Source organism: Serinus canaria, chromosome 24 (genome assembly GCF_022539315.1).
Source record: "Serinus canaria isolate serCan28SL12 chromosome 24, serCan2020, whole genome shotgun sequence".
NCBI lineage: Eukaryota > Metazoa > Chordata > Aves > Passeriformes > Fringillidae > Serinus > Serinus canaria.
The window spans coordinates 5,463,107-5,487,893 of NC_066337.1; the positions used below are offsets into that span (position 1 = coordinate 5,463,107).

Here is a 24,787-nt window from a genome sequence, read left to right on the forward strand (position 1 = left end):
CCGTGGAGGTGAAGTGGGAATAAAAAGCAGGTTTTTCACCCTGGAAAGTCCTGGATTCCTCATCCTGTGTGGTTTGGGAATGTGTGCAGATGTTTTATAGCCGAATACATTTCGTTTTACTGCTTTGCACATGGAAAGTGGGCCTGTTCCTGAGGCCTTGGGGATGGGTAGTTAGGGGAGATTCTGGTACCCAAAGCCAAAATTGTTGCAGAAGAAGATCCATTAGCCCAATCTGGTCTCTAAGAGCAGCCAGTAGCCAGGGCATTAAGAAAAGTGGAAAAATTAGATGTGACAGACGAGTCCTACAAAGCCCCTTGTTGCCTCATCCCTGTCTCACTCCCCTCCCCTGAATATCTTTTCCTCCTCCTCCTCCTCCTTCTTCCTCCATCCCAATTATCTCCTCCTTTCATCACTGCCTGAGTTGTAAGTACAAAGTACCAATTAGCTAGTTTTCAAGTTTAATTAGGTTGGAAGGTAGAGCAAATTAAATCCTTTTATCGCAGGTTTCAAAGCGCTTTCCCATCGGGATGGGTTTCCTTTGGATGAGGGCCATGTTTGTCACCAAGGAGCTGGCCCGGGTCACAGAGCAGGGGATGAAATGCAAGATTGGGTCTATCTCCCTCCTGCCCCTAAATCCTGCACCCAGGACATCTTTTTTTGGAATGATTTGGGGAGCACAAACCTCTGCTCCACCTCAATCTCTTGAGCATTGCTCCTCAGCTCGTTTTAGGAGCATTCCAGCGAGGAATTCAGTGAGGAAGCTGGGACAAAACTCAGCAGAAGGCTTTCAGAATACTTCAACAGTATCAAGCAGCAGGTCCACATGAATGCTTGGGAGCACCTTTATTCCCTAAACCCTTCTTCCTTTGAGGCCTGAACAAAGGCAGGAGAGCGGATCCAGGAATAAACACCTGAAGATGAAATTGCAGAGCCGAGTGAGGAAGGGTTTAACTCTTGGAGACACAATTGTAGCCACAATTTCTGCTCCTCTTGAGCTCTGAGCAGTGCATTTCAATAGGATCTGGCTCCCTCCATGGAGCTGCTGGACAGGGACACTCAGGGAATCTTTGGGATTCATCCTCACCTTTGCTGCCTGGTGTGCCAGGGAATCCCTGGTGGTGCCAGTGCCACCCCGGCTGCATTTCTGCTGTTCTAACCCTGTCCCCTGTGCTTCCCTGTGTGTTGCAGACAAGCCACTACCTCAGAGTGCCCCCGGAGGCATCATCGGGATCGTGGGAGGCGTCATCGCCGCCGCCTTCATCATCGGCGTGGCCGTCACCGTCATCATCGTCTACAGGCGGCAGCAGAAGAGCCGCTCCGACACCGACAACGACCTGTGAGTGGCACAAGCACTGCCCACCCAGGCTGCAGCTGCTGTGGGCACGGGGCACAGCACCTCCTGCCCTTCCTCTACCTGCACAACGGGAAAATTTGGAGGGAAATGTTTTCCTGCTGTCCCTGTCTCATTCCTCTGATCGGCTTCCCTTCCTTGGGGCTTCCTGGTGCTTCCCATCCTGCTCTCTCCTGTTTCTGAGCTCTTGGTACAAGCCTGAGGTGGGAGCTGGAGCTCAGGGATGCTCCACCAGGTGCTGGGATTGCTGTGGCACGTCCTTGGGGCAGACGCTCGGTGCCACGGTCCCCCTCCGTGGGTAGAGGAGAATCCTAATCCTCCTTTCCCAATGGCTTCAGGCTCCTGAATGAGACTGAGTCACATCCTGCCATCGGAGAGGGGTCTCTGATAGACCCCAAGCACCTCTGAATGCATCCCAAGTGTCTGGGAAGGGTTCACATCCACCAGCACTGCAGTTTTGGACCTGTGAGTGACATAAACTCTGCCAACAGCAGGGACAGAGCCACCACAGGGGCTCCTGTTTGGAGCTGGGCTCTGCACAGGGCAGCAGAGGTCCCAGGTAGGAATGGAGTGGTGTGGAGGTCACTTTGTGCAGCAGGAACCTCTCCAGGAGGATTCAGCCTGGGCTCTGCTGAGCAGCTCTCTCCTGTCACCAGCTCCTCACCCCCTCCCTCCCTTCCCACCTTGCAGGGGAGGCACAGCAAGCCCAGCACCCAGAGGTTGTTTTATGTTCCCCCAGCCCCCACCTCATTGTTGTTCCACCTTGGGCACATTTTGTGCTCCATTTAATCCCATTTGAGAGAGGGCACTGGAGGATAGCGGGGAGAGGCAGGGGAGAGGAGCAGGGGAAGCTGCAGGAGAGGCAGAGAGGCACACAAACAACAAAACCCAGCACCACAAGGTGAAATTGCATCAACAGCAGCGGGGCTGTGATGGAGATGCATTCTGACAATCCACTTCCCACAATGGCCCTCCACCAGGCTCAGGGAAGAGCCACTTCAGCAGAGAATAGAAACACAACCGTGCCCAGCTCTGCCGAGGTGCTGCCTCTATTGTGGAGGCTGATCCCGAAGGTAATAGCGTTTCTTTTGTGCAGAGCCATGAAGTCAATGTTTTACAGAGCCCCGGGGACCTGCTCTGCCCTCCCTGCCACCAGCACATTCCAGTCCCACGCTGGAATCCAAGGGAAGGCGCCCATCTCCATCAGATCTGGTGGAGTCTGCACGGAGAGAAGAGAGGGGGGCAGCCAGCTAATTAGTGGATCAGAGTTTTAATAAGTTTTGTAAAAGGATTAGACACATCTGTGCATGTGAACAGAATGTGCAGAGACAGTCTCTAGGCTGGGATTATCGTGGCTGCCAATCCCTGTGCTCTGGGCTAGGAGCTGATCCTTGGTGAGGGTCAGGGATAAATGTCCCTGCCTGGCAGAGCAGGGCCATGAGGAGGGTTCAGATTCCTCCTGGGGAGGAGTGGCAGGGCTGTTTCTGGCAGACAGAATCCATTCCCAGAGAAATGCCAGGCTGGGGCTGGCATTACCTCCTCGGTTATCACTTCCTGGTACCTCACAGCCACGACACAAACACCTCCCAGGGGATGGTTTGCAGCCACTCCCGAGCAGGTATCCCAGCTGCACCCTCAGGATCTGCACTCTGACCCTGGGATTTGCCTGGAATAAGGACAGAATGCTGGGAGGGAGTTTATTTCCATTAACAATTCTAATTGGGGTGAGGCAAAGGGCACGGGGGAGTTCCTGAGGATGATCTGTGTGATTGTATTGGCAGTTTGGTGACAAACACAATCAAATCCTTAGGCACATCAAAACAGCAGAACCTTTTCTCCTGCTCTCTACTCAGCAGCCTCTTCTTTCCCTGCAGGATTGACCTCCCTCCATCCCACAAACCTGCCCCTCCACCAAAGAGGAAACAGGACATGAAAAGCCACCTGACTCCAGAAGACATCCAGGTAAAAACCTGCAAATTCCTGCCTCTGGCACAGAAAACTGATCCCAAGCAGGGTCCACAGTGCCTGGATTTTGGGAAATGGGGGTGCTAGAGCAAAGAAGTTCCTGGATTGGGTTTGAGGGGCAGAAAGTGAGGATTTTTCAAGGCCAGGTTGGATGGGGCTCTGAGAAACTTTGTCTAGTGGGAGGTTTGAAGTAAATTATCTTTAAACTATTCTATGACTCTGTGATTCTGTGACTCTGTGACTTGCCCCCCAGAATTCCCAGCCTAGCACTAATTAAAAGCTGGAATTTGGGTTCTGCTCTGCCCCTTTAGTGGATATTGAAGTCTGAAGGAGTTGATGTTTGGTTGTGGTGTCACCTGAAGCAGAGCTTGCCCCAAGCTGTGCCAGAGGATAACCCTCACTCTTCTCATCCCTCTCCTCTCCCCAACTCCAGGTGGTTCACTTGGACAACATGAAACACGAGGAGGAGATCCAGAAGTTCCCTCTGCAGGCTCCCTACTATGACATGGCAGCTCCCGAGCCCTCTCCCTACAGTGACAAACTGGTAAGGAGCACAGGGTGACAGTGGCACTGCCTGGCACCTCAGCCCAGCCTCACCTGGCACCCAGAACCCTAAAAAAGCAAGATCCCCACCCAACCATCCCATCCTGGAGGAAAGCAGCCTCCACTCTGATCCCAGCTCACCCTAATTCAGCTGTCCATAGGTGCCACGGCTGTGCCTTTCTGGGTAAAATGCCCTGCCCACCCCAAATTCTGTGCCTGCCACCCACCCACCCAGCCTGGGCACTCCACAGCTCCTGCAGGGAGCCCCTGTTAGGGTTTGCAGCTGAGGGAAGCAGCAGTGAGAGCCTCACAAAGCAATTATCTGCAGGGCAGAGTGTGCCAGTGTTTGACTCTCACTTGACAACAACAAGTTATTTAAACCCTTTTTCTTTTTTTTTTTCTGGAGTGAGGATTTGCTCAGGCTCAGATGGGGAGATGTTAATGTGAGGCAGCAGCAGCAGGGAGAGATGAAGGGTCAGGAGGAGATGCTGGCAGTCACATGGGAAAGGCTGGTTTGCAAGGGGTGAGGAAATGTTAGATGTGAAGGTGCAGGGAACAGGAGATGAGTAAGACTGGAGTGAGTTTTTGATGAGAAAACAGAAAACCATCCCCCTCCCAGGCCTTGGACAGCATCCTTTCCCTCCCTCACCCCATGGCATGGGGGTGCTCTGCTTTTTTATCCCTAGCAGACAGGATAGCCCAGTGTAAATCCTTCAGGTCTCTCCCAAACTCCTCCTCACGAGGAGTTCAGAGCCCTGCACACCCAGCCCGCTGCTTCAGCAGAGTGAACTCCCTGCCTGGAGAAAGGGGTAGAAATATCAGCCCAGGCTGGAGTAATTCTTGATGAACACCACTAATTATAGCCCAGTTCATCCTGCTGTGACCCTGCCATGTGCAGACAATGGGAGGACAGGGCTCAGTGACCTTTAGCTGGCACAAGTCTGAAGCCAGGCAGACACCAAGGGCGCTGGAAATCAAAAGCCACGGTTCTGTGCTGATCCTATTTACTTCATCCCTAAAGGAAAACTTCCTCCTGGAGCCCTCCCTCAGTCCTGGGGCTGGTCCCCAGCTCTTTCTACTCCTTGCTGAGTTTTAAATGAAACACAGGACGCTGGAGCGAGACCACTGCTTGAAAAGCATCTGAAAGCTAAATTTCAGGCAAGCAGGAGGATGGAGGAGCTCATTTCGGGAAATAACGAGCAGTCAGTTAATTAAGTGGCAGAGTTAGTGATGTGAGATGGGGCCTGATGGGTTGCTGCTCCGTAACCATGGCAACAGAGTTTGCTGCTCTCAATCCTGGCCGGAGAAGATGCATTTCCATGTCCCACGCCTGGCACCGGCTGCTCCTCACCCGTGCAGCTCTCCTTTCACTTGGCCCACCAAGAACTGGCTCTGCAGCAAGGACGGGGTGTCTGGGGGACTCCAGCTCTTGGCACGGGCCTGGCACAGCTGTGGCAGAGCCCTGTCCCTGGCCAGCGTGCCTGGCAGCCCCTGGCAGCAGTGCCAGGCTCACCCAGCACGTACCTGCGCCGTGCTCTGGCTCTCTGCCCCAGCAGCAGGATGCAGCCTGCTCCCATTCCTTGCTAAATGGCTGCATCCTCTGGGCAGGCAGCTGGCTGATGGAGTTTGGGGCTGGCAAGGGACAGGAGGGTGTTCTTGGCTGCCAAGGAGTGCTGGCTTTGCTGGATTCTGCCCAGATCACACAGGCAGGACGTGCTGCCTCGGCCAGGCCTGGCCTGGGTTGTGCTGTCCGGCCACGCTTTGCAAAGGAACAAGCTTTGCCTTCCTCCCTGCAGGGAAAAAAGTGGCTTGCATCACTTTTTTCACCCTCACAGCACTGCAGAAGCCTCCTTTTCATGTTGCAGTGGGATTCTGAGGAGTGGGAAGCCCCAGGGAACAGCAGTGGTTACCAAAACCACCATGGGATGGAGCAAGACCTGCCCAGTCCTTCACCTGAGGGCTGGCTCAGCTGGAGGATGAGGAGGGAAGCACATCCCTGGTCCCTGCCAGGCTCCCTTTGGCACAGTCCTGCTCCCACCTGCTCCAAGTGCAGATGCAGTGGCTGCTCTGGGGTATCCGTGGTTCTGGGATCCCTGAGAGGGAAAGGCACAGCAGAAAGGCAGGATATTCTTGTTCTGCCTGTACCTCATCTGCAGATTTGGCTTGGGAGGGGAGTGAAGGAGATGAGAGTGGAAGGGAGCAGATCCTGCAGGAAAACAGGGCGGGTGCACTCAGCTTTGAATGAATCGTGCAAAACCTCGTAATTTGGGATAAACCAGATTTATCACGAGGCGGCACGAAAGGCACTGCCCGGGGTTGAGGATTTCACAGCACTAGAATGGGAGTCAGGGAGGGATTAGAGATGGCAAAGAGTGAGGGAGGGGGGAATGGGAGAAGTGCCAGGAGAAAATAAAAGAGGCAGGTGGAGGAGGAACCTCCGAGAGGGTGTGCAGGGCCGTGCCTGTGGACGTGGGCTGGCAGGGGACCAGGACACAGGGAGAGGCTGGGGCACGTCTGCGGGCTCAGGATCCCTGCAGGACGGAGCAGAGCTCTGAATGAATGTTTGTTTTTAGGGTTCCAGGCTGTGGGAAAGCCAACAGAGAGCTGACAGCCCCAAAATGCCCAAGGACAGCAGTGTGGACACTTGAGGCTGCAGGGGTGGGTGTGGGGGTGTGGGGGCTGCCTGCAGTGCTTTTCCCTGAGCAGTTTTGGGGTGACAGTGAGGATATCCGTGTGTTTCAGGTGTTTGGGGTGTGTGGGTGAAGGCAGGTGTGCTCTGCCCGTGTTTTTGTGCCAGGTGGATGCTCCGTGCGTGGGTGAGAGGCAGCAGGAGCCAGGGAGGGGTGGAGGCAGAGGCAGTGCAGGAGCAGAGCTGTGATTAGTGTCCGTGTCAGCAGGGCCCATTTGCACAGGTAGAAGGGGAAGTTTCATTGCTGCAGACAGCAGAATAATTTCTCTGGGTTTGCAGGGCAATTACCGGGGTGCCGATGGTGATGATTTACACCCAGCGCTTGCGTGAGGCAGTGCTGGGCTTGTATACAAGGCACATTATTGATATTGTAATAAATTCTGCTCCAAACAGGCAGCAAGGAGCAGGAGCAAGCCCAGGAGTGGGAGAAAGGAAAGGGAATCCATGGAGAAAACACCTCCTGTGGGAAGGAAGCAGGAGAGGAGAGAGGCAGAGTAGGCAGGATAGGAACCAGGAGGTAAAACTTGGTCTGGCTTCCTCCAGGAGTAGGGGAGGTGCTGAGACACAAAATTCAGGGGGAAAGAGCTCTGCAAGGCCTGGATGTAGGTCTGACACTGGAGTTGGCATTGCAATTTTCCTAAATGCCCAAACTGTGGGTCCAGACACGAAGCAGAGGCTCTGCAGGATGTGCAGCTTTCCTGCCAACAACTCGCCACTGCCATCTGGCCACCAAGGGCAGGACAGAGGTGACCTCCAGCCCTCTGCTCCTCCATCCCCAGCTTTGCTGAGCACTGGAAGTGCTGCTGCAGCCCCGTTCCCCTCCATTCCCCTCATCCCTGTGGCTGAGGGGCAGAGCAGGGAGCCAAGGCCTGGCGCAGCAGGCAGAGATAATCCGGGAGTGAACAACCCCTTCCAGCAACAGGCACTCAACCAGCTCATTACAGGGCTATAAACTTCTAAAAACGGCTCAGCCACAGCTGCTGGGTGGCTGAGGACACTTCCAAAGAGAGAGGAGAGGAACACTTTCATATTAAACACCTTTTGCAGTGCAGCCATTTTGGAAAGCTGTTTTGTTTGGAAGAGACGCCTCGCTCCTCTCAGAGAGCCTCAGCAGATGCCTGGCTAATGCTGGCACTGAAACCAGCCCCAAAAGTGAGGATGAAAGAAACTCCATGAGGCAGGAAGCCAGGATCCCCCTCACTCCATGGCTGCTGGCACCAAGGCTCCTCCTGGTGATCCTTCTTCCCCCCTGAGCCACAAGCTCTGGGCTCTCCTGCCTTCCAGGCTCCTCCCATTGTTATCTGCATGAAAGAGGCCTGGGGAGGAATGATCAGACAAATTGGATAATGTTCCATTCATGCAGTCCTTGCTGATAAGCCTGCTTAGTGAAGGAATACCCATAAATATGTCCATGCCAAAGGAGGATGCTTTTAGCATCTCTTAGACCGTGTTAGGGTGACAAAATGGTGCTGCAGAGGGAATCTGCAGTGCCAAGCTGTGCAGCCAAGCCTTGTGACATTCCCCTGTGGCCATGCCTTTGGAGTTTTGGCTCTAAAGCCATTCCCTCTGCGTATCTCCTTCCCAAAACCCCAAATTTCAAACCAAGGATTTTCATTCATGTTCCCCAAACCTGAGTTTGCAGCGAATCCCAAACTCTTGGGTTGAAGCAGACAGCTCAGGAGCATTGAGAGGTTTGAGCTCACTGACCCAGCCCCAGCTAAGGAAAATGCTGGTGCCAGAGGGGTTCAGTGGAAGATCAGAGCAGTGAGATGGTGCTGGGAGCAGCCCAGGGAAAGGGGCAGTGGCTGGGAGTGCTGCCAGCCAGGGCTGCTTCACTCAGCTCTGCTTTTGGGGGAGCAGCACCTTTGTGACTTTTGTTTTGATTTGGGATTTTACCTGACTGATTATTCATTACCCCCCCCCACCTCCTTCTTTTTAACTGTTTTTTCTTCCTCCTCCCCTGTTTTCTTACTCCTCCCCTCCCTCCTCACCCTTTTTCTTCTTTCTTCCCCCCTCACTCCCTCCGTGTCCTGTCTCACCCTTCACCATCTGCACGGCCCCTCTGCCCTCACTCCCCACCTGCCCCCCACTCCTCCCTCGTGTCCCCCCACCGCCTTGCTGCTCTCTTCTCTCCAGAACCCTGGCAACAAGGACTGTGATGTCCAGTATGCAGAGCTGGACTCGTCGGCTCTGGCTGTGTCACCCAGCCCTCGGAGCTCCATCCATGCAGGAGGAGATCTAGTCGAGTATGCAACCATCCAGCCCAACCTTGGCTAGCGCATGTCACTCTAGGCCCTTTCCCCTCAGATTCTGGCCTCAAGGTACTCACCACAACTCTGCCTTCCTCACTGCACCCTCCAAGTCCCCCCTCCCTGCATTCCTCCCTCCCTCTGGAGCGTTCTGTCTGTCTGTCCCTCCCTGCCTGCTCTCTCTCTCTGTCTCTCTGCTGCCCTGGTTGGTTTTTTTTTGGGGGTGCTGCCCAGAATGCCTTTGCCTTGCCTTGCCTCTCTGCATGCTCTTTTTGCTGTGTTTCCTTTCGCTTCCTGCAGCCAGGCATGTGGGACAGGGGGAGAGGGTTCATGGCTTGGTGGCAGAGCAGGGGGTGGCCCCACTGCTCCAGGTGGGTTTGAAGTTCCTGCTCTGGTTGAGGGAATTTCTGCAGCACTCGTGAGGAATCAGAAGTCAGAGATGCTGAGAGGGATTTTCCCTCCTTGCTCCCAGGACAAGGGAACGACTGAAAGGAAATTTAAAGGAGAAAGGCTTGTGTGCATGTGGAAGTAACTCTAGAGAAGATGGAGCATATGTGCATGTGTGAAAGAACGAGGTGGGAGAGGATGTGACAGAGTATGGGAACACCTAAAGGTTCCCCCAGCTGAAAGACTCCATGGAAAAGAGACAGGCAGAGAGGGACTGTGCATGTGACAGTGACAGGGCTGGCGTGGCATGAGGCTGGTGCAGGTGGCAAGTTTGGATACCTGGGAGAGAGGGAGAGATTATTTTCCTTGGTATTCTCCTTCTCAAAACCAGGCAAAGACTGAGTCCTGCTCACTTTTTCGAGTGTCACCAAACTCTTTCAAGCTCAGGTCCTGTGGCAGGGAGTGATTTGGACTCAGTTGCTTGTTCTGTACCATCTCCAGTAACTGTCTGAGTGATGATTTTTTAGTGGAAAAAACACTAAACTGGGATGACTTCAGCTCTTCCCACGTTCCTTTGCCCCATCATCACAGCTTTTTCTCAGCTATTAAAGCCACCAGGTCCCTGAAAGGGAGAGATCTCTCCTTTCCCACCTTTGCTGGATGATTCCAAGAGTTTTTGGCCAAGGAAATGCAACTGGTGCCCCTGCCCTTGGCTCCAGCTGTCTCTCACTCCTGGGGTCATGGTGACTCCAGGCCCTGCCTTGCTCCTTCCCCTTTGTTTTGCTGCCTTTCCAGCAGCAGGAAGGATCTGTGGGTTTAAAGGAAGGGAAAGGAGAGGAGAAAAGGCAGCCAGCAAACAGAGAGGTGCTTTGGAGGTCCTTGAATCCCTCCTGGTTAGCCCAGGTAGATCAGAGGGGGCTCCAGAGAAGGGGCAGCTTGGGGCCAGAAAGGGATGGCTTGGAGAAGACAAAGGATCATTGGGAAGGAAGGAAGGGAAGGAGGAGAAGCAGGAGGAAAATGGCATTTGTATAAACCCCCCTGGACAATCAGTGTCCCCCTGAGCTGAGGAGCTCCGTGGGTGAGGGGGCAGCCCCCACTCCTGGGTGCGAGGCGTGCAGGGGCTGCTCCAGTTTGCTCTGTCCCTGTGCTCCCTGGTGTTCCCGTGCTGGAAGCAGCCCTGTAGCTCCCCTGGTGTAGCAAAAGCCCTCCTAGGTGAGTGTCTGCAGCAGCCTGGGCCCGAGCAGATCCATAACCTCTCTCTCTTGTGGTGTCTCACCCACTCCTGCTCCCAGAATGAGGATCAAGGTCTTCGTAGACGTAACGAGCGAGAGTGGACAGTAAGTTTTGGATGGGTTTGGTTTTCCCTTCCCTCTGTTTCCTTGTGGGGATATGTTTGTCACTGCCCTCCCAGGCACTTCCAGCCTCCTGCATCCTCTGTGGGATGAGAATTCCAGCCCTGAGGAAGGGGTGGTTGAAACCTCCCTCATGTCTTCACCTCCCGTTCCCAACAGATTCTTGGGCTGCTCCCACTGTTCCAAACAAGGCAAGAGCTCCCTAATCCATCTTGGGAGGTCTCGCCTCGTCCTCCCCAGGGTGGGGAATTTTATTGTCAGCAAAAGGACAGTAATCCTCCAAATCCAAATTTGGAAATCCTCCCAGTCTCTCTGAAGTAAAAATAAAGCCAGTCATATGGTGCTTTGAAGGTGTAATCTCCCTGCTAAGACACACCACAGATCAGGGCAATTTGATTTTTTTCATGCTTTTTTAATTATTTCCTCCCCCTTCACCTCCCCACACTCCAGCTCTCTGTTTTCCTTGGGAATTTCTTGTCCCTGTTGCAGCAGGAATAGCTGGAAACCATCACACCTGGAATCAGGAACACAACAAATCAGTGGCCAGGGTTCAGATTCCCACTTCCTAATTGCAGGGGAAATAAAGCAAAGAGGTGGCTCCTAATTAGCTTCCCATTTTTAAAGGAGGATATCAGCCCTGCCTTGACTCCAGAAGGGTGGAGAGGAGGATTTGGGAGAGAAACAGCCAGGAGGGAAATGTTTGGGATGATTGGTGGTGTGAGGTGCTGTAGGAACATGGACCAGGTAGGTACCAGAGGCAGCAGGGGAAAAGAAAAGCATGCTGTGAGAAGGAATGCAACGTTCTGAGAGAGTTTTCTGCATAATTAATACTTGCATGTGTCTGAATGCATCCCTCAGCACAGGTCCTTGCTCTGCATTTTGGGAATTTCAGCTCGATCTTTTTATTTCCTGAACCCAGGGGCGAGTCCCTCTGTCCCACCTGCCCTCAGTTCTGTCCTCACAGGAGCCCAAGCTCAGGTTCCTGCTCATCCCTGACACATCAGTGCTCATTCTTTCCTCAGGACAGGGATTATCCAAGAGCTCCCTCACTGATAAAGCACCAAACAGAGCAGGAACCTGCCCAGAGATCCCTAAAATCATGGCCATACTTGGAAGTGGAAAAATACCCCAAATACCCCGAGCAGGGAGTTCAGACCCAGGGGAGGAGAGGATGTGAGGCTCCCAACACCAGGAGGAAATAATTCTTTTTATGGTTCCCAGTGTATTTTCTGTGCCCCAACACCCTCAGCCTCTGCCGTGGCTGGTCCACGGTGTGACAGCAGCTTTGTGATGCTGTCCCTCAACAGAGCTGCTCCTTCCTGGCCATCAGCCTGTGCTGCAGCCCAAAATTCCAAACCAACAGATGAAGGGGGGGTCAGGGTAGTGGGAGCTCAAAACTTCAGGAGTTTTGAGCAGCAGGGGCTTTTCTCCAGCCAGGAAAGCACAGGTGAACACATTCCATAAGTGCAAAAATGTGTTTGCCATCACCTTGGCCAAGCAGAGGAAACCATTACCTGTCCAACTCTCACCTGTAAAATCTTCAGATTCCCCAAAAACCGTAGCAGAGAAACCCTCAGGTCACTGAGAAGGAGTTTTTCACTTTCAGACCAGTAGGAACTCATTACTCCAAGATGATTAAAAGTACAGGACATGATCAGCTGCCTCACACCTCCTGCTACCCGAAGAGATGTTCTGCAAATAGAAGAGAAGATGGAATTGGGTGTGGAGGGATGGAGAAGGGTTGAGTTAAAGTCATGGCAGAAATGAAAGCTCCCTAATTCAATCAAATAAAACCTGTTTAAAGGTAATCTGCCAGGCTGTCTGAAATGGATAGATTGCTGACATCCCCTTTAATCAGGCTCTTGGAAATAAAACTGAGAGGGGAGGATGTAACCCAGATAATGAAGAATTGCATGGAGTCATGCTGCAGACAAAGGCAAGTGGGAGAAGTCAGGTGGGGGAAGGTGGTAGAATCGTGTGCCAGTTCAATTTAATTAGTTCATTATCCCTAATTTAATTTCAAACTTCGTTAAAGATAAATTAGATTGGGGAAAAGTCACAGTGGGACTGGGGAAGGAAGTCAAAGGGCACTGGCTGGGAGATGTGTTAGAAAACACCAGGCTGGATTTGTTCTCCTCCCTTTTGCCACTCCATAAACGAGCTCAGGGAACAAAGCAGGAGCAAAGAAACTTCTGGCTCAGGTGCTGAGGAAAGGTAAAAGGAGGGAATCCTCTTCCTTTGGCCCTGACATTCTCCAGCTGCCCTTCCCTGACCCCACCTGTGAGGAGCGAGCACAAAAGGGGGGTCAGCAAGAAAAGAAGGATTTGTTTGCACTCACCTGTGCAAACAGAAGGGCTGACAAGACTGCACTGGGTGTTTTTGGCAATGTCTCACAGCCACTCTAACTGGGAGACAAGCAGGAAGAGAAATGCTTGGCTGACCCCGTGTATTGTCACAGCCAGCCTGTAAAAGAGTGTCTCACCCCCTTTTGCTGCCACCTGGTCACACCCAGCTCAGCTTCCACTGGTGTTAACTGAGGAGCTCTCCTAGGAGACCTTTCTGTCCACCAGACCTGCTCACAGCTCTAGCAAATCCTCTGCTTCTCTCAGAAAGCACAGAAACTTCCCCTCCCACTTAATTGATGACAAATTACAAGAAACTCCCTTGCCTGCTTTGTCTTACTAAATTTCTGTAATTAAGACAGCTTCCCTTTCAGGCTAGCTTAACCCAGAAGATTAAAGCAGGAGGAGAGCATGGCTAAATACAGATTTTTTTCCCCCCCTTCCAGGTGTGGAAAGGGGTTCTGTTGAGTGTGACAATTCTTAAGAGTAGATTGTACAGGGAGAGGACTTTACACATTCCATTTTCCCAATCTCTGAGCTCCTTTTAACCTCTTTTTATCAGCTGGGGCTGCCAGAAGAACAGCAAACATTTATTTAAGGTTGAGTTAGTGAGGCTTTTTCACAGCCCCTGGCTTGGGCTCCTCTGGTTAAAGAGCTCTAATGCTGCACTTATGCACATTTTCACTTGGCAATTAAAAGGCTAAAATGGACAAAAACTGTGGGAAAGGCCCACCCAAATGTAGGATGCCAGCACAGAACTCCAGTGCTGACTTTTAAAAGCTCAGTCTGTAGGATAAACAGTTTTGCCAGTGGAAGGGAAGTGAAAATGAGGTTGGATCTCAGCACTGCTGCTGTTTTCCTGGGGCTCAGGCAAACTTTCCCTCACTGGGTTCAGCCAGACTGCTCCCAAAATTGCCTTTGTTCTCCCAGCAGTCTGAGCCATCAATAAATTATTGTCACCACCTTGTTTTCTATAGGATTTGGGATTTTTAAAGCGTCCTGGTGAAATATTCATCCAGGAGCTGGAGTGGATTGTTCTGTTCCTTCAGGCGTTTTCTCCTGAGAGCCAAACCCTGTCCTTCCCACTAAACTGACTGTTCCTGGGAATCTGAAAGGGAACAAGGAAGGACTCAAGGGCAAATTGTTTGCTTCAAACCACGAGCATCAAAACCTTTTCCAGTGCTGTTTGTTCCCTCTTGGAGAAGAAATGATCTCCTGGTGAGCCCCCCTGAGTGTGGGCTGGTTTTAAAAACAAATGTCCATCCTGCTTGGGTCATCCTGCAGGGTTTCCAAAGCAGGAAAGGGTCTGGGAGCAGGGAGGAATCCTTCCCATCTGCTGCCACCCTCTGGGGAGCCGCAGCCCTGGGATGTGGGAGAGATGCTCCCTCAACCCCAGCAGGGCAAAGCATCCACACAGAGAGGGAAAAGCACGGGGCCCAGAGGGCAGCCTCGGGTTTGGAAGTGGTTTTATGTTCTCTGTAGTTGATTTGACTCACAGAACCCAGCCCGAGGCTTCCTGGGGAGCTGCTCACACAGGCAGAGCCCAGCACTCCTGTCTCCCACACAAACAACAGGCACAGGGAGCTTATTCTGCATCCCAAGCCCTGGGTAGAACACAGGTGCCCTTTAAATGGAAGAGCACAGGCCTGGCTTGGATTAATGATGCCTTCAAGCACTGCTTTTGCAAAACTCAGGTTAGAAAGCACAGGAATAAACTGCCCTTCCTCTGGCTGGCTGCTTGTTTAGTCCAGAGAGCAGATTATTTACAGACAAGGGACAAACCATGCCCAACCCATACATATTCATCAACAATCTGGGTGTTTCAGGCAGCGAGACAAAAACTTTGCAGCGTGAGGATTTACCACCTGGGTTTTCATTTTCCTGAAGCAGCAAGCTCTGTAAACTGGTTAACATTCCATCCTGCTTGCTCTCTGTGTGTCTCAGCAAGGAGCTGAAGGGCTGTGTGTGTTTTCTGGCCGTGGATCCCAGAGTTTTCACCCGTTGACTTTTGTCTCTACTTGCAGAACTTTGGAAAGTGTCACTCAGAGATATCGAATGCGAGTGATTACCTGACCCGCTGTTACTCACATGAAGATCGATATCTGGAGAAGATCCCTCATGTCTATGCCCCCTTGTCAGACCTCCCACAAGATCTTTATCCTCACCATTCCGACATCTCCTTCTGCTGCCCACCTCCCGGCTCCCGGGCTCCTTACATCTGTCCTAAGGAACAGTATGTTTAAAGTGTCAACACTGCAAAAAAAAAAACAACAAAAAAAAAAACCAAAAAAGAAGAAACTCATGGTTTTCACTTCTCCTGTGGCTCAACAGCCAAGGCCTTCCAGCCCTCCCCTCCCTTTGCCATTGCTCATTTTATTGATTGGGTTTTGAATCCGGGTGCAATTGCCATGATTAGTTCCAAGTGTCTGCCTGGCTTGCTAACGCTCGAGGGAACACCCTGCCTTCTCCCACATCCCCTCCAGTCCCTGCATCTTTCTTTTCTCCTCCTGGCTCTGTGTGTGCATGTGTCTGTGGGTGACAGCTGCCCTGTGGTGGGTGGGGTGTGCCCAGCCCAGCCCAGTGTCCCTGGGTTTTCCCCTGTGTTGATTCCTGCACTCGGGTGTGGATCATCCCCAGCCCTCGCTGCAGCTTCTGTGAGGTTTTACAGCACAGCCAGTGCTCAAAGCTGAGCCTGTGGCTTTTCATTTCTTGTTTTTTCCCTGTTCCTTTTCCCCCTTGGAAGTGGGGATAGCAAATCCCCGTTTGTGAGGAGCTGAACAGCCAAGATTGCTGAACCAAATCATAAGATGCTTATAACGAAAGATGCTCAAAACCAACCCAAAAATAGAGATCAGGACATGGTTTAGGCGGTTTGTTTCTGTCCTTTTCCCTTCCTGCTCCCACTCCCAATCTCCTGGATTGACTCTTTTAAAGGAGACACATTTTGGAGTCAACACATTTGGAGAAAGCATCCTTTAAATAACAGGTCTGATAACCTGAAACCCAAAGGAGAAAATAATTAGAAAGGAAAACATTCTAATTTTCCTTCCAAAGCCTAACATGGCCCCCCACGAACTTTTCCCCCTTCTCTTCCTCGCATCTGTTGATTGGAATTTTAAAATTAACTCAGGCAGAATATGAAGAATAAATCAGGATTTCAGGTAATCTCCTAGCTCTTAATGAAGGATAAAAGCCAATAGAGGAATTTGGCCTTTTAACTTTTATAAAAGCATCTTAGTTTTGGGACTACACCTTTTTTTGATATTGGAATGTGTGTGGGTGTGTAAATCCAAACGTGTACATTCCTGTGACCACAAAGTGTTTTAGAGAAGGGAATTTATCTCCACATCACATTTGTGTTCACTTGTACTAGAGAAAAAAATATATATAAATATCGATATACACTTCAATGTATATAAAAGCAAAGAAGAGGAAGAGGAGGATGAGGAATGAACAGACTGCCTCAGAGCTTGGTTTCAGGGATAACTCCCATCTGCTTCACCCATGGCATGGAAGAGGTGAGGCTGGGATGCTTCTGAAGGAGGGGATAAAGCTTTGTGGCCAGAGGGCATTTCCTTGGCTTTGGCTCAGGGAATTTCCTTGGCTCTGCCCATCTGGCATTCTGCAGGCACTAAAATCCCTCTGGAAAACGTGAGGGTGCTGGAGCTGAGCGCACGGGAGGGAGAGGTGGGCACCACAGCCTTGCCCTGCTGCCCAGGCACCCAAAACCTGTCAGTGCTGCTGGGACAGGTGAGGAATGGAGCTCCCAGCAGGTGACAGCTCCTGTCAGGGGACGTGTGACCACACAGGTGTCCCAGCCCAGCTCCTGCACTGAGGCACCCGTTTATCTTGGTCGAGCTGGATCTCAGCAGCTCTGCCTGTCCTCTGCCCTTGCTGTGTCCCTGTCACCTCCAGCCTTGTCCTGCCTGTCCCTGCTCCTCCCCACAGCTGCACATCTGGGCCACCCTGCCTCCCTGCAGCCTGGCAAACACATCTGGATGGGGGACAGGGGTTCACACCCTGCTCAGTCGGGCAGCACAGCCCTGGGGGGGGGTTGGCACCACGTGCATGGACCCCCCAGCATGGCAAAAATCACCCCCAGCTCTTCCCAGCCCTTGCCCAGTGCACGCTGCCACTCTGGGCTCGAGCAGGACAAGGTTTGGGGGGGAGTTGCTGCACCTGGAGAGGCTTTTCCTGCTGGGAGGTGGCCTCACACTGACAGGTGGGTGCATCAGCTGAGCCACCTGGGGGTGCCTGGCTGGCTGAGGAGTGGATGAAGGGGAGCTTTTGATGCATTTTTTGGCCAAGCTGGAATGGGCAGCAGCAGCTCTGCCACGTGCTGGTGCATGGAGAACCCTCATTCCCAAAGGATCAGGGGAGGATCATCAGGACACAGAGCACTCCACACAACTTTTCAATCCCATCCTGCCAGTCCTGACTGATGCAAACCTTTCTGGAAACATTTGTAGTCACGTTTCCTCTGGCAGTCTCCAGAGGATTCAGCCGGTTGTTCCCTCACACCAAAGGACTCCAGTGCTCCAGGTCTCTGTCAGAAAATGCATTTTTCTCTCTGGTATTCTCCCCAACACACCTTGGGTTACCATGGAGCTGGAAACTGGGTGTGCTCTGAACTGAAGGCACAGCCACCACGCTCACCCCACGCTGAATCTGCCAAATCTGCCTTTGCTCCCTCTCTTTGGAAAGGTGAGGAGGTGCTGGAGGCCCCACGGGTCCCTGATGTCCTGGAATCAACCCAGCACCATTGACCATGAGGACAAAGCAAGCAAAAACCTATTCCAAGCTTCCCTACCTGCATGCCTGGAACAGCAGAGCTCTGCCTGTACCGTGGTTTGATTTGGAGCCTTCACCTGATGTGGTTTCAGACAGATCCAGGAATTTAAATGAGAAGTGGAATGTGTTCAGGACCTCAGATACAAGAGGAAAGAAGCCAGACAAAATGATTGCTTGCCAGAGGAGGCTGAGAACACGTTGCAGGTGGTTTTCTCTGCTGCCCATGTCTGGGACAAAGATGCTTTGATGAGCAAGGGGAAGGCAGGGATACAAACTGCAGCATTACAGAAAAACTCTGCTTGCCTTATGCAGCTTTGAATCTCAGCTGCCCACAGAAGCCTGCCACAAAGGGTTTTAGTGGGCTTGCAGCAAAGCTAAAGGATTTCAATCCTCCCTGAAAAGGTACAAGGCAGGAGAAGCCTCAGTTCAAAGCAGTAGCTTGACTGATGCCAGCACAGGTGTTTAGTCTAGGAATGCCTTGGTTCTCTCTGCCTCTCCTGAAGAGCTGGTTTGATCTCAAAAAATGGCAAGAGGGACTCACCACACACCACCAAACTCCTCTGCGCCCTAGGGAAAGGGGGAAACCCTGAAGGACAGCCCTGAAGTAAGAAACAGCGAGTCCACTGCTTTGGTTCTACAAACCTGCTCTAATTCAGGGCTCTTGTTCCTCCCTCCCTCTCCCTGCTGTCACCCAGTGTTTGCCCAATGGCTCTTCCCTGGGCTAAATTCTCACTTTGCTCCAGGACAAGGCTGCCCACGCCTGGGGGGAGTGTGCAGGCGCTGGATCAGGGCCAGGGGGAGGTGTACTCCTGCTGACAATTGAATTTAAGAGATCCCTGCTCTGGAGACTGAGCCATCCAGCAGCACTGCTGGGCGTGGATCACTGGACAAGTCCAGCTGGAAACTGGTGGAGTGGGATCCAGTGGGCTGGGAGGAACTGGTGTTGTAGGACAGAGTCATTTAGGTGGGAAAGACCTCTAGGAGGGAGCTGTTCTTCCTGTTACCAGGGTGAAATGTCACGGGTTCTGTTCCATGTGTTGGTGGCACTGACACCAGGGCTCTTGCAGATGGAAAAGACTGATCACAGAACTTAAATAAAAGTGAGCTGAAGAGTTGCAGCAGCTTCTGTCCTGCCTGTGGGGCCTGTGTGGGGTGTTTGATGTCTGCCTTGCTCCCAGGGCTGCCTTCTTGCTGAGTTGTCCTCCACATCCCCCACCCCCCTTGCACTGCACCCCCCAAAATGCACCCACAGGCACTCCTGCCTTCTCCCACGAGTTCCTGCTCATTCCAGAGGCTCCTCAGGACGGGAATAACCCACTTTTCCTGCTGTATCCCTCCCTGCCTGCAGCACAGGGCAGCCAGGACCAAAGGTAAGCAGAGGAGCAGAGTTCAGTGACCTCCAGGGCGATGGCTGCTGCTCCTTCCTGCCCTGGCTGCTCAGGAGATGCCAGTCCCACTTCACTTTCCTTGGGAATCCTCCTCCCAGCCTCCCCCTGCACGTGGGTGGGACAGATCCAGTCACAAACAGCCAGTCCTGGGGCCAGCAGCTATTTTGGGAAAGAAAAGGGGAGTTTCTCCTCCTCCTCCCCAGCCCACTTCTCCTGGGTTGGTTCCAGAGGCAGGGAGTCACTGCACCAGGGTGTGAATCCAGCTGAACACTCAGAACTTCCTCAGGAGGTTCCCCATCAGACACAGCTGATCAATAAACCATTTATTGATGGCAATTTTTTAGCCCTGAGAATGAAAAGCCCCAGGATATTTCTTACCAGCAAAGCTGCACAAGGATGGAGCCTGAGCCTCTGGGTAAAGACCCTTTGGAACAATTTAGCCACAGATTTGGGGTTAAATTGAGGGGTGGGGCACAGAGGGAGGGAGGAGGGTCTGAATGCACCTGCACCAGCAGCAGCCAAAGCTGGTCATGACTGGGAAGGGTTTGTTGGGTTGTGGGAGAGGAGCTGACAGAATTCTGCTGAGAACTCCAGGGTTTCTCTGGGCTGCTCCTCAGGGATATCGAGGAGAGACAAAATTCTCCTCAGGGCCAGGATATCACCCAGGCTGGTGGGAGCAGAGTGCTCAGTCTGCACACAGGTTTATCCTGCATTTCTGGATCCTGGCATCTCCCCCCAGGGCTGTGTTTACTTCCCAGGAAGGGGAAAAGAATCTGGATTCTCCTCCTGCATGGCAGTGTTTAAAACATTTGCCCACAGACTGCCACCAATGCCCACCTGAACGTGGTCCATGGGAGCTGAAAAGTCACACCTAGAGCCAGTGTGGCATCAGGAACACCTTGCACAGGTGGAAGCTGCCCACTCCAACGGGAAAACACATCCATCCCAGCTCCTTTTTGATTTTCCTGTGGCTGGCAGGGCCAGCACTGAGTTTTATGGTCCCTTTCTCCAGTGCTGAATGTCTGATCAGTGCCACAGTCAGAACTGAAAACTTCCTGCTGGGCCATTTTATGGCTGTGTAGAAATTTATGCATCTATTCATATGTATAAAACTAAAATACAGCCCTTGGACTGCACTAAATATATCAAACCTATCAAAACACTTATACAGGATAAGTAAATTGATACTTATGTAGTGTAAGGTGAAAAGCTGTTGTTTCACCATCTAATTACATTTATAAAGATATTTTCTCCTAGAACTAAAAAAAAAAGGCCCCATGGAGGGTGGAGGATGTTCAAATCCAGGGAGGAGCTGCAAATTCAAGGCCAGCACAGGAAAGGGCTGCACTGAAGATTTCACATCCCTGCTGCAAACAGGGCAGGCTGAGCTCTTCTTTTTTTTTATATATATATATTTTTTTTCTCTCTCTACTGTCATGCTCTATTTTCTTCCCCTTTATGGCAGATGGGAGGTGAGGCTTTAAAGGCTGCCAAGAATGCATCCAGCCCTGCTCCTCTGGCAGAACAGCACCATAGAGGGAATGAACTTTTTCTCCAAGCTCCCTCCCCTCCCCTTCGTCATCCAGGCTCGAGCGCCATCATTTTCATATCACTACTAATTACATTAATTATTCTCCTCAGCACAAAACTCATTAGGCTGGAATTCACAGTTCATTAAGTCAGAAGCAGGGCTTTTCCTGGGTGCAGTGCTGTGGGGTCAGGATTATTTCTGTCCTGGCTGGGGCAGCTCCTAATCCGTGTGTGTCTCCCTTTAGTGCCTGCTAAAGTGTGACCAAAGTCGTGTGTGCCACCTCAGGGCTGTCACAGCAGGCTGGGGGTGGCTCTGAAGCACAGCAGGACTGGAAAGGTCAGCAGTGCTGGTGTGAAATGAGGTTTGTTCCAGCCCAGGGGAGGCCAGGTGTGAGGAGCAGAGAGAAGCAGCCCAGGCAGTGCTCGAGGCAGGGCGAAACAAGGCGCAGCAGGACGTGCTTGGTGCTGTGGGGAAAGGTTTGTTCACAGGAGATCCAGCTCCACACCTCCTGCAGAGCTGCCCTGAGCCTCTGGAAGTTGCTCCCAGCACAGGACACAGAGGATTTTCTGCCTGGGCTAAGGAAACCTGCTCAGGGGGCAGAAATAGGAGGGAGATTTGAGGGTTCCACGGGCTGGAAGGGCCATCCAGGCCATGCTTTGGGGTGACAGCAGTGCTGTGTGCCAGTTCCCCGTGTCCCTTTGCCAGGCTGGAGGGTTTATCCAGCTGAGGGGCTCCAACTTCACTCCCTGAGAGCTGGAGGTGATGGGCACTTCCACTCTCCTGGGGTGGTGGTGTGGAAGGGCTCCACATCCCCTGGATGGGGTGGTGGTGGTGTGGAAGGGCTCCACATCCCCTGGATGGGGTGGTGGTGTCACCTCCTGCCCTCCCAGGGACACCTCTGGAATTACCCAGCACCTGCCCCTCTCCTGAAGAGCAGCCAGGAGTAAAGTTTCACTGATTTTGGAGAGTAAAACCCGAGCTGGGGGTGGGAGGGAAGGAGGAACAAGGAGAAGCTGCAGGTGCCCTGCTGAGGCTCCCCAGCTCCCCGAGCCCAGGAGCTGGAGGGATGGGCAGGATCACTTCCCAAGGGACCTGGCCCCAGGGAATCCTTTCCCTGAGTGCCGTCCCTCCTTCTCACACGCACAGGTTCCTACCACGCTCCCTAATTACTGTAATTAGGCAGTCACTCTGAGTGATGTTAGACACAGGGTTCAGAGTGGTTACAGCCCTGCAGAAGATTAAACCACCCCCACCTCCAGGCCCTGAGCTCTTCCCCATGGTGGGGATGATGGGTTAGAGCAGCAGGCAGAGCCCTGTGGCACAGGCTGTGCCATCTGTCACGGCTCTGGGGTCACAGCAGCCTGTCACTGCCTGTGACCTCCACGTCCCTGCAGCTCCCAGAGGTGCAGGACTGTCTGCCACAGTAGATGGGAGGCCCTGGAAGGGTAAACTCCCTGTGACTGGCACAGAGATGATGCCTGTGTGTCTGTTTTGTTATCTGCCAAGCACGAGGATATAAATATGCAGGGGGATGCAGTGTGGGTAAATGAAGGTGGCACAGAAGGCAATCTCACCCCCAGGGAGCTGCAGCTGGGCCAATTGCTGAAGATCAGAAGCAGGGCTGATCTGAACAGGGCACACTGCAGGCAACAAGAACAAGTGGGATAAAAGAGTGGGTTGGTGGGAGCTGGAGTCAGGTCACTGCTGCAAGGACCAGGAACAGGCAGTGCATGGAGGAGCTGCTGGGAGAAACATCCAGGAGCTGTGGAGAGCTGGCAGTGGGAAATCCTTGTGCTCTAATGGTGTTAGAACTCGGGCTAGCTAAGATGGCATAAATAGGCAGCTGGATCTGTGCAAGTGCAAAGTGCTGTGGAGCAGGGAGGGGCCCATTTCCATTTTATTCACTCAGTGCCCACCAGTTTCTCTCTCTTCTGGTCCCCTTTAGGAAGGAATTCTGACATTAGGCAGTAACCAGGTATGACCACAGAGTTCAAGCCCATTTCCTCCTGGTTTAACACCACCCTGATTAGCTGGGAAATGGCCTTTCCTAAGGCACAACAGCAGGGCACTAAACTGGAGAGAACCTTCTCATTCCCTCCCTCCCCAGCCTTTTCTTTCCTGGGGGCACCCAGTGTTTGCAGTTCTGCTCTCCCAGTGCAGGAGATGGGAGCTCAGTTCTTGCACATTTGGCACCTAATTCATCTCTCTGTGAATATCAAAATCAACAGTGTTTGTAGAACCCATGGGGCCCTCCCATGGTCACTGTCCTCCTTGGGTCCATCCCTGGCTGCCAAAAGATCCTTTCAGGAGAACATTCCACCAGCTGAAGAAGGAAAATAATGATCCCCATGTCTCTCATGAAGCCTGAGAAGTCTCCAGGCTTCTGCTCTCACCCCGAGCAGAGGGAAAGAGTTTCTTGGTAAATTCATGGGATGGACTGGCTTTTCTCAGAATTTTGCCTGAGTAGTCAAATTCTGGTGCTTGGTTTAGCTCCAATTCAGCTCAAAGTGCCTTCTCACACATGCAAGGACATGCATTTCTCCAGCAGATGTTCAGTGGTTTCAGCTCTACTTGTGCTTGCAGATTTTGTGGGCACAACACTGAAAGCCAAGTTCAGGCTGTCCCACAGCACCAGAGCTCCACATCTTTATTATTATTATTAATTCTTTTTTTTTCTTCTATCTCCTGTGCCTCTAATTTTATCTCTAGGAAGTATCCTCCAGCCAGTGTTGGATGACAGTGTCCTGCCTGTGCTAGGAACAATTCCAGCCCCGTGGTCAGCTGCTCCACCTGGGGATGTTCCAGGGGTTTGTACAGCTCTTGACTGCTCCCCTTTCCCATCTGTTTCTCTCCTCCCTGCCTCATCTGTCCACTCCACCATTCCCAGCATGGCAGCACCACCTGGAGCTGTTGGAGAGGGGAGTTTAGCAGAGCAGGGAACACAGGCTGAGCTCTCCAATTTGCAACTGCTCTTTTTTTTTTATTTTATTTCTTTTTTTTTTTTCAGTGTTTGCCTTCCAAATCCCACGGAATAGTTACTAATATTCCATCCCTGCTTATTGATGGGAAACCAGCTGGAGTGTGATTGCCTGTTATATCTCAGGGGCTGCTGATAAATGTTGCTGCTGAGCTGGCCATTTCCCAGCTGCCCAGGCCCCAGATCCCGAAAACTTCATTTTTCTTTTCCCTCAAAAACCTGAATGCATGGACAGCTCATTCCTCTGGATTTACACCTGAATTGGCTCCTGTTCTGGAAGGGCTTTTAGGCACACTGAAAGGGCTCAGCTGCACCTTGCTGGCTGTTCCTGGGCTTTTCCTGAATATTTCAGCTCTTCCACAGCTCCATCCCTCTCCCCAGGGCAGCAGCATCCTGACATTTAAAGACAGCAAAAAAAACCTCAGAATTAACCCTTTTTGGTTGCTTTTACCACTCTCTAAGGCGCATGGAAGGCCTTAATGATACAGTTTTTAAGACTTAAATTCAATGTAGGATTTAATGTGTGAGTTCTTTTTCCTTCAGCTTCTTCTTTCTCTTTCTACTGGGATTGGGTTGGGATAACTCCGGGGCAAGGAGCCCAGAAATGGCTCCAGACTCCCTGAGAAGAGGGAGCTGATCCTCCCCCAGGCTGGTTTAAAGACGTAACTTGGCTTTTCAGCACCAGGACCATCAACTTTCCCACCTGCTGATCCTCAGAGAGCAGCACAAGATGTGAGCAGTGCTCCAAGGGTAGGAAAACCCCACAGGATCAGCCTCTGTGCCATTCTCACTCACGGGGAGGAATTTATAAAGACAGAAAAAAAAAAAACCAAAAAACCTTCTGAGTTCAAATCCATTCTTTCTCTTTCTTTTTTTTCCTCCCTTTTTGGATTTTTTTTCCCAACCTGATATGAATACAGTCACAGAGCTCCTCTGAATATTCAGATTTTTTGTTTGAGCACCGGATTCCTCTGTTCCCATTCGCTCAGCTAATTACCCTTTTAGCTTGCTTTTGCTCTATTTCCACAGATCTCCTGGTTTATTTATATCTACCTATCTATAATGATTTCAGAGCCATTACTCACAGCAGCACCAGGAAACATTACATTTCCCAATTTACAATTGCAATTATGATATCCGTCAGAAACAAATGCAGCTGCCTTTAATTTTAAGCAATATTTTGATCATTGTAATTAAAAAAAGAACTTATGGCACTGCACAC

The 24,787-nt window shown here is 51.8% G+C and overlaps 1 protein-coding gene and 1 long non-coding RNA gene across 3 annotated transcripts; one reads left to right on the forward strand and one right to left on the reverse strand.

Annotated features, from left to right (window-relative positions):
- The first annotated feature begins 551 nt into the window (after window positions 1–551).
- On the forward strand, window positions 552–18,785 carry LOC108963264 (uncharacterized). Its single transcript, XM_050983461.1, has 5 exons — window positions 552–610; window positions 1,106–1,336; window positions 3,226–3,313; window positions 3,750–3,860; window positions 14,903–18,785. The coding sequence occupies exons 1-5, from the start codon at window positions 552–554 to the stop codon at window positions 15,119–15,121; spliced, it is 708 nt and encodes a 235-aa protein (XP_050839418.1). The 3' UTR covers window positions 15,122–18,785.
- Window positions 10,873–13,186, reverse strand: LOC127060425 (uncharacterized). Of its 2 annotated transcripts, none has more exons than XR_007779482.1 (3): window positions 12,875–13,186; window positions 12,066–12,228; window positions 10,873–11,050 (listed from the first exon to the last, which is right to left on the reverse strand). It is a non-coding gene; the product is annotated as an uncharacterized LOC127060425 (long non-coding RNA). The 2 variants fall into 2 exon arrangements; XR_007779481.1 differs by having other exon boundaries at window positions 13,019–13,173.
- Window positions 18,786–24,787: the final 6,002 nt, after the last annotated feature.

Bases quoted from the DNA above. Each gene is read 5' to 3' on its own strand.
- LOC108963264 (XM_050983461.1), top strand. From the start codon at position 552: ATGTTTGTCACCAAGGAGCTGGCCCGGGTCACAGAGCAGGGGATGAAA. The intron at 3,314-3,749 runs GTAAAAACCTGC...CCCCAACTCCAG, and splicing joins TGACTCCAGAAGACATCCAG to GTGGTTCACTTGGACAACAT. The intron at 3,861-14,902 runs GTAAGGAGCACA...CTCTACTTGCAG, and splicing joins CTCCCTACAGTGACAAACTG to AACTTTGGAAAGTGTCACTC.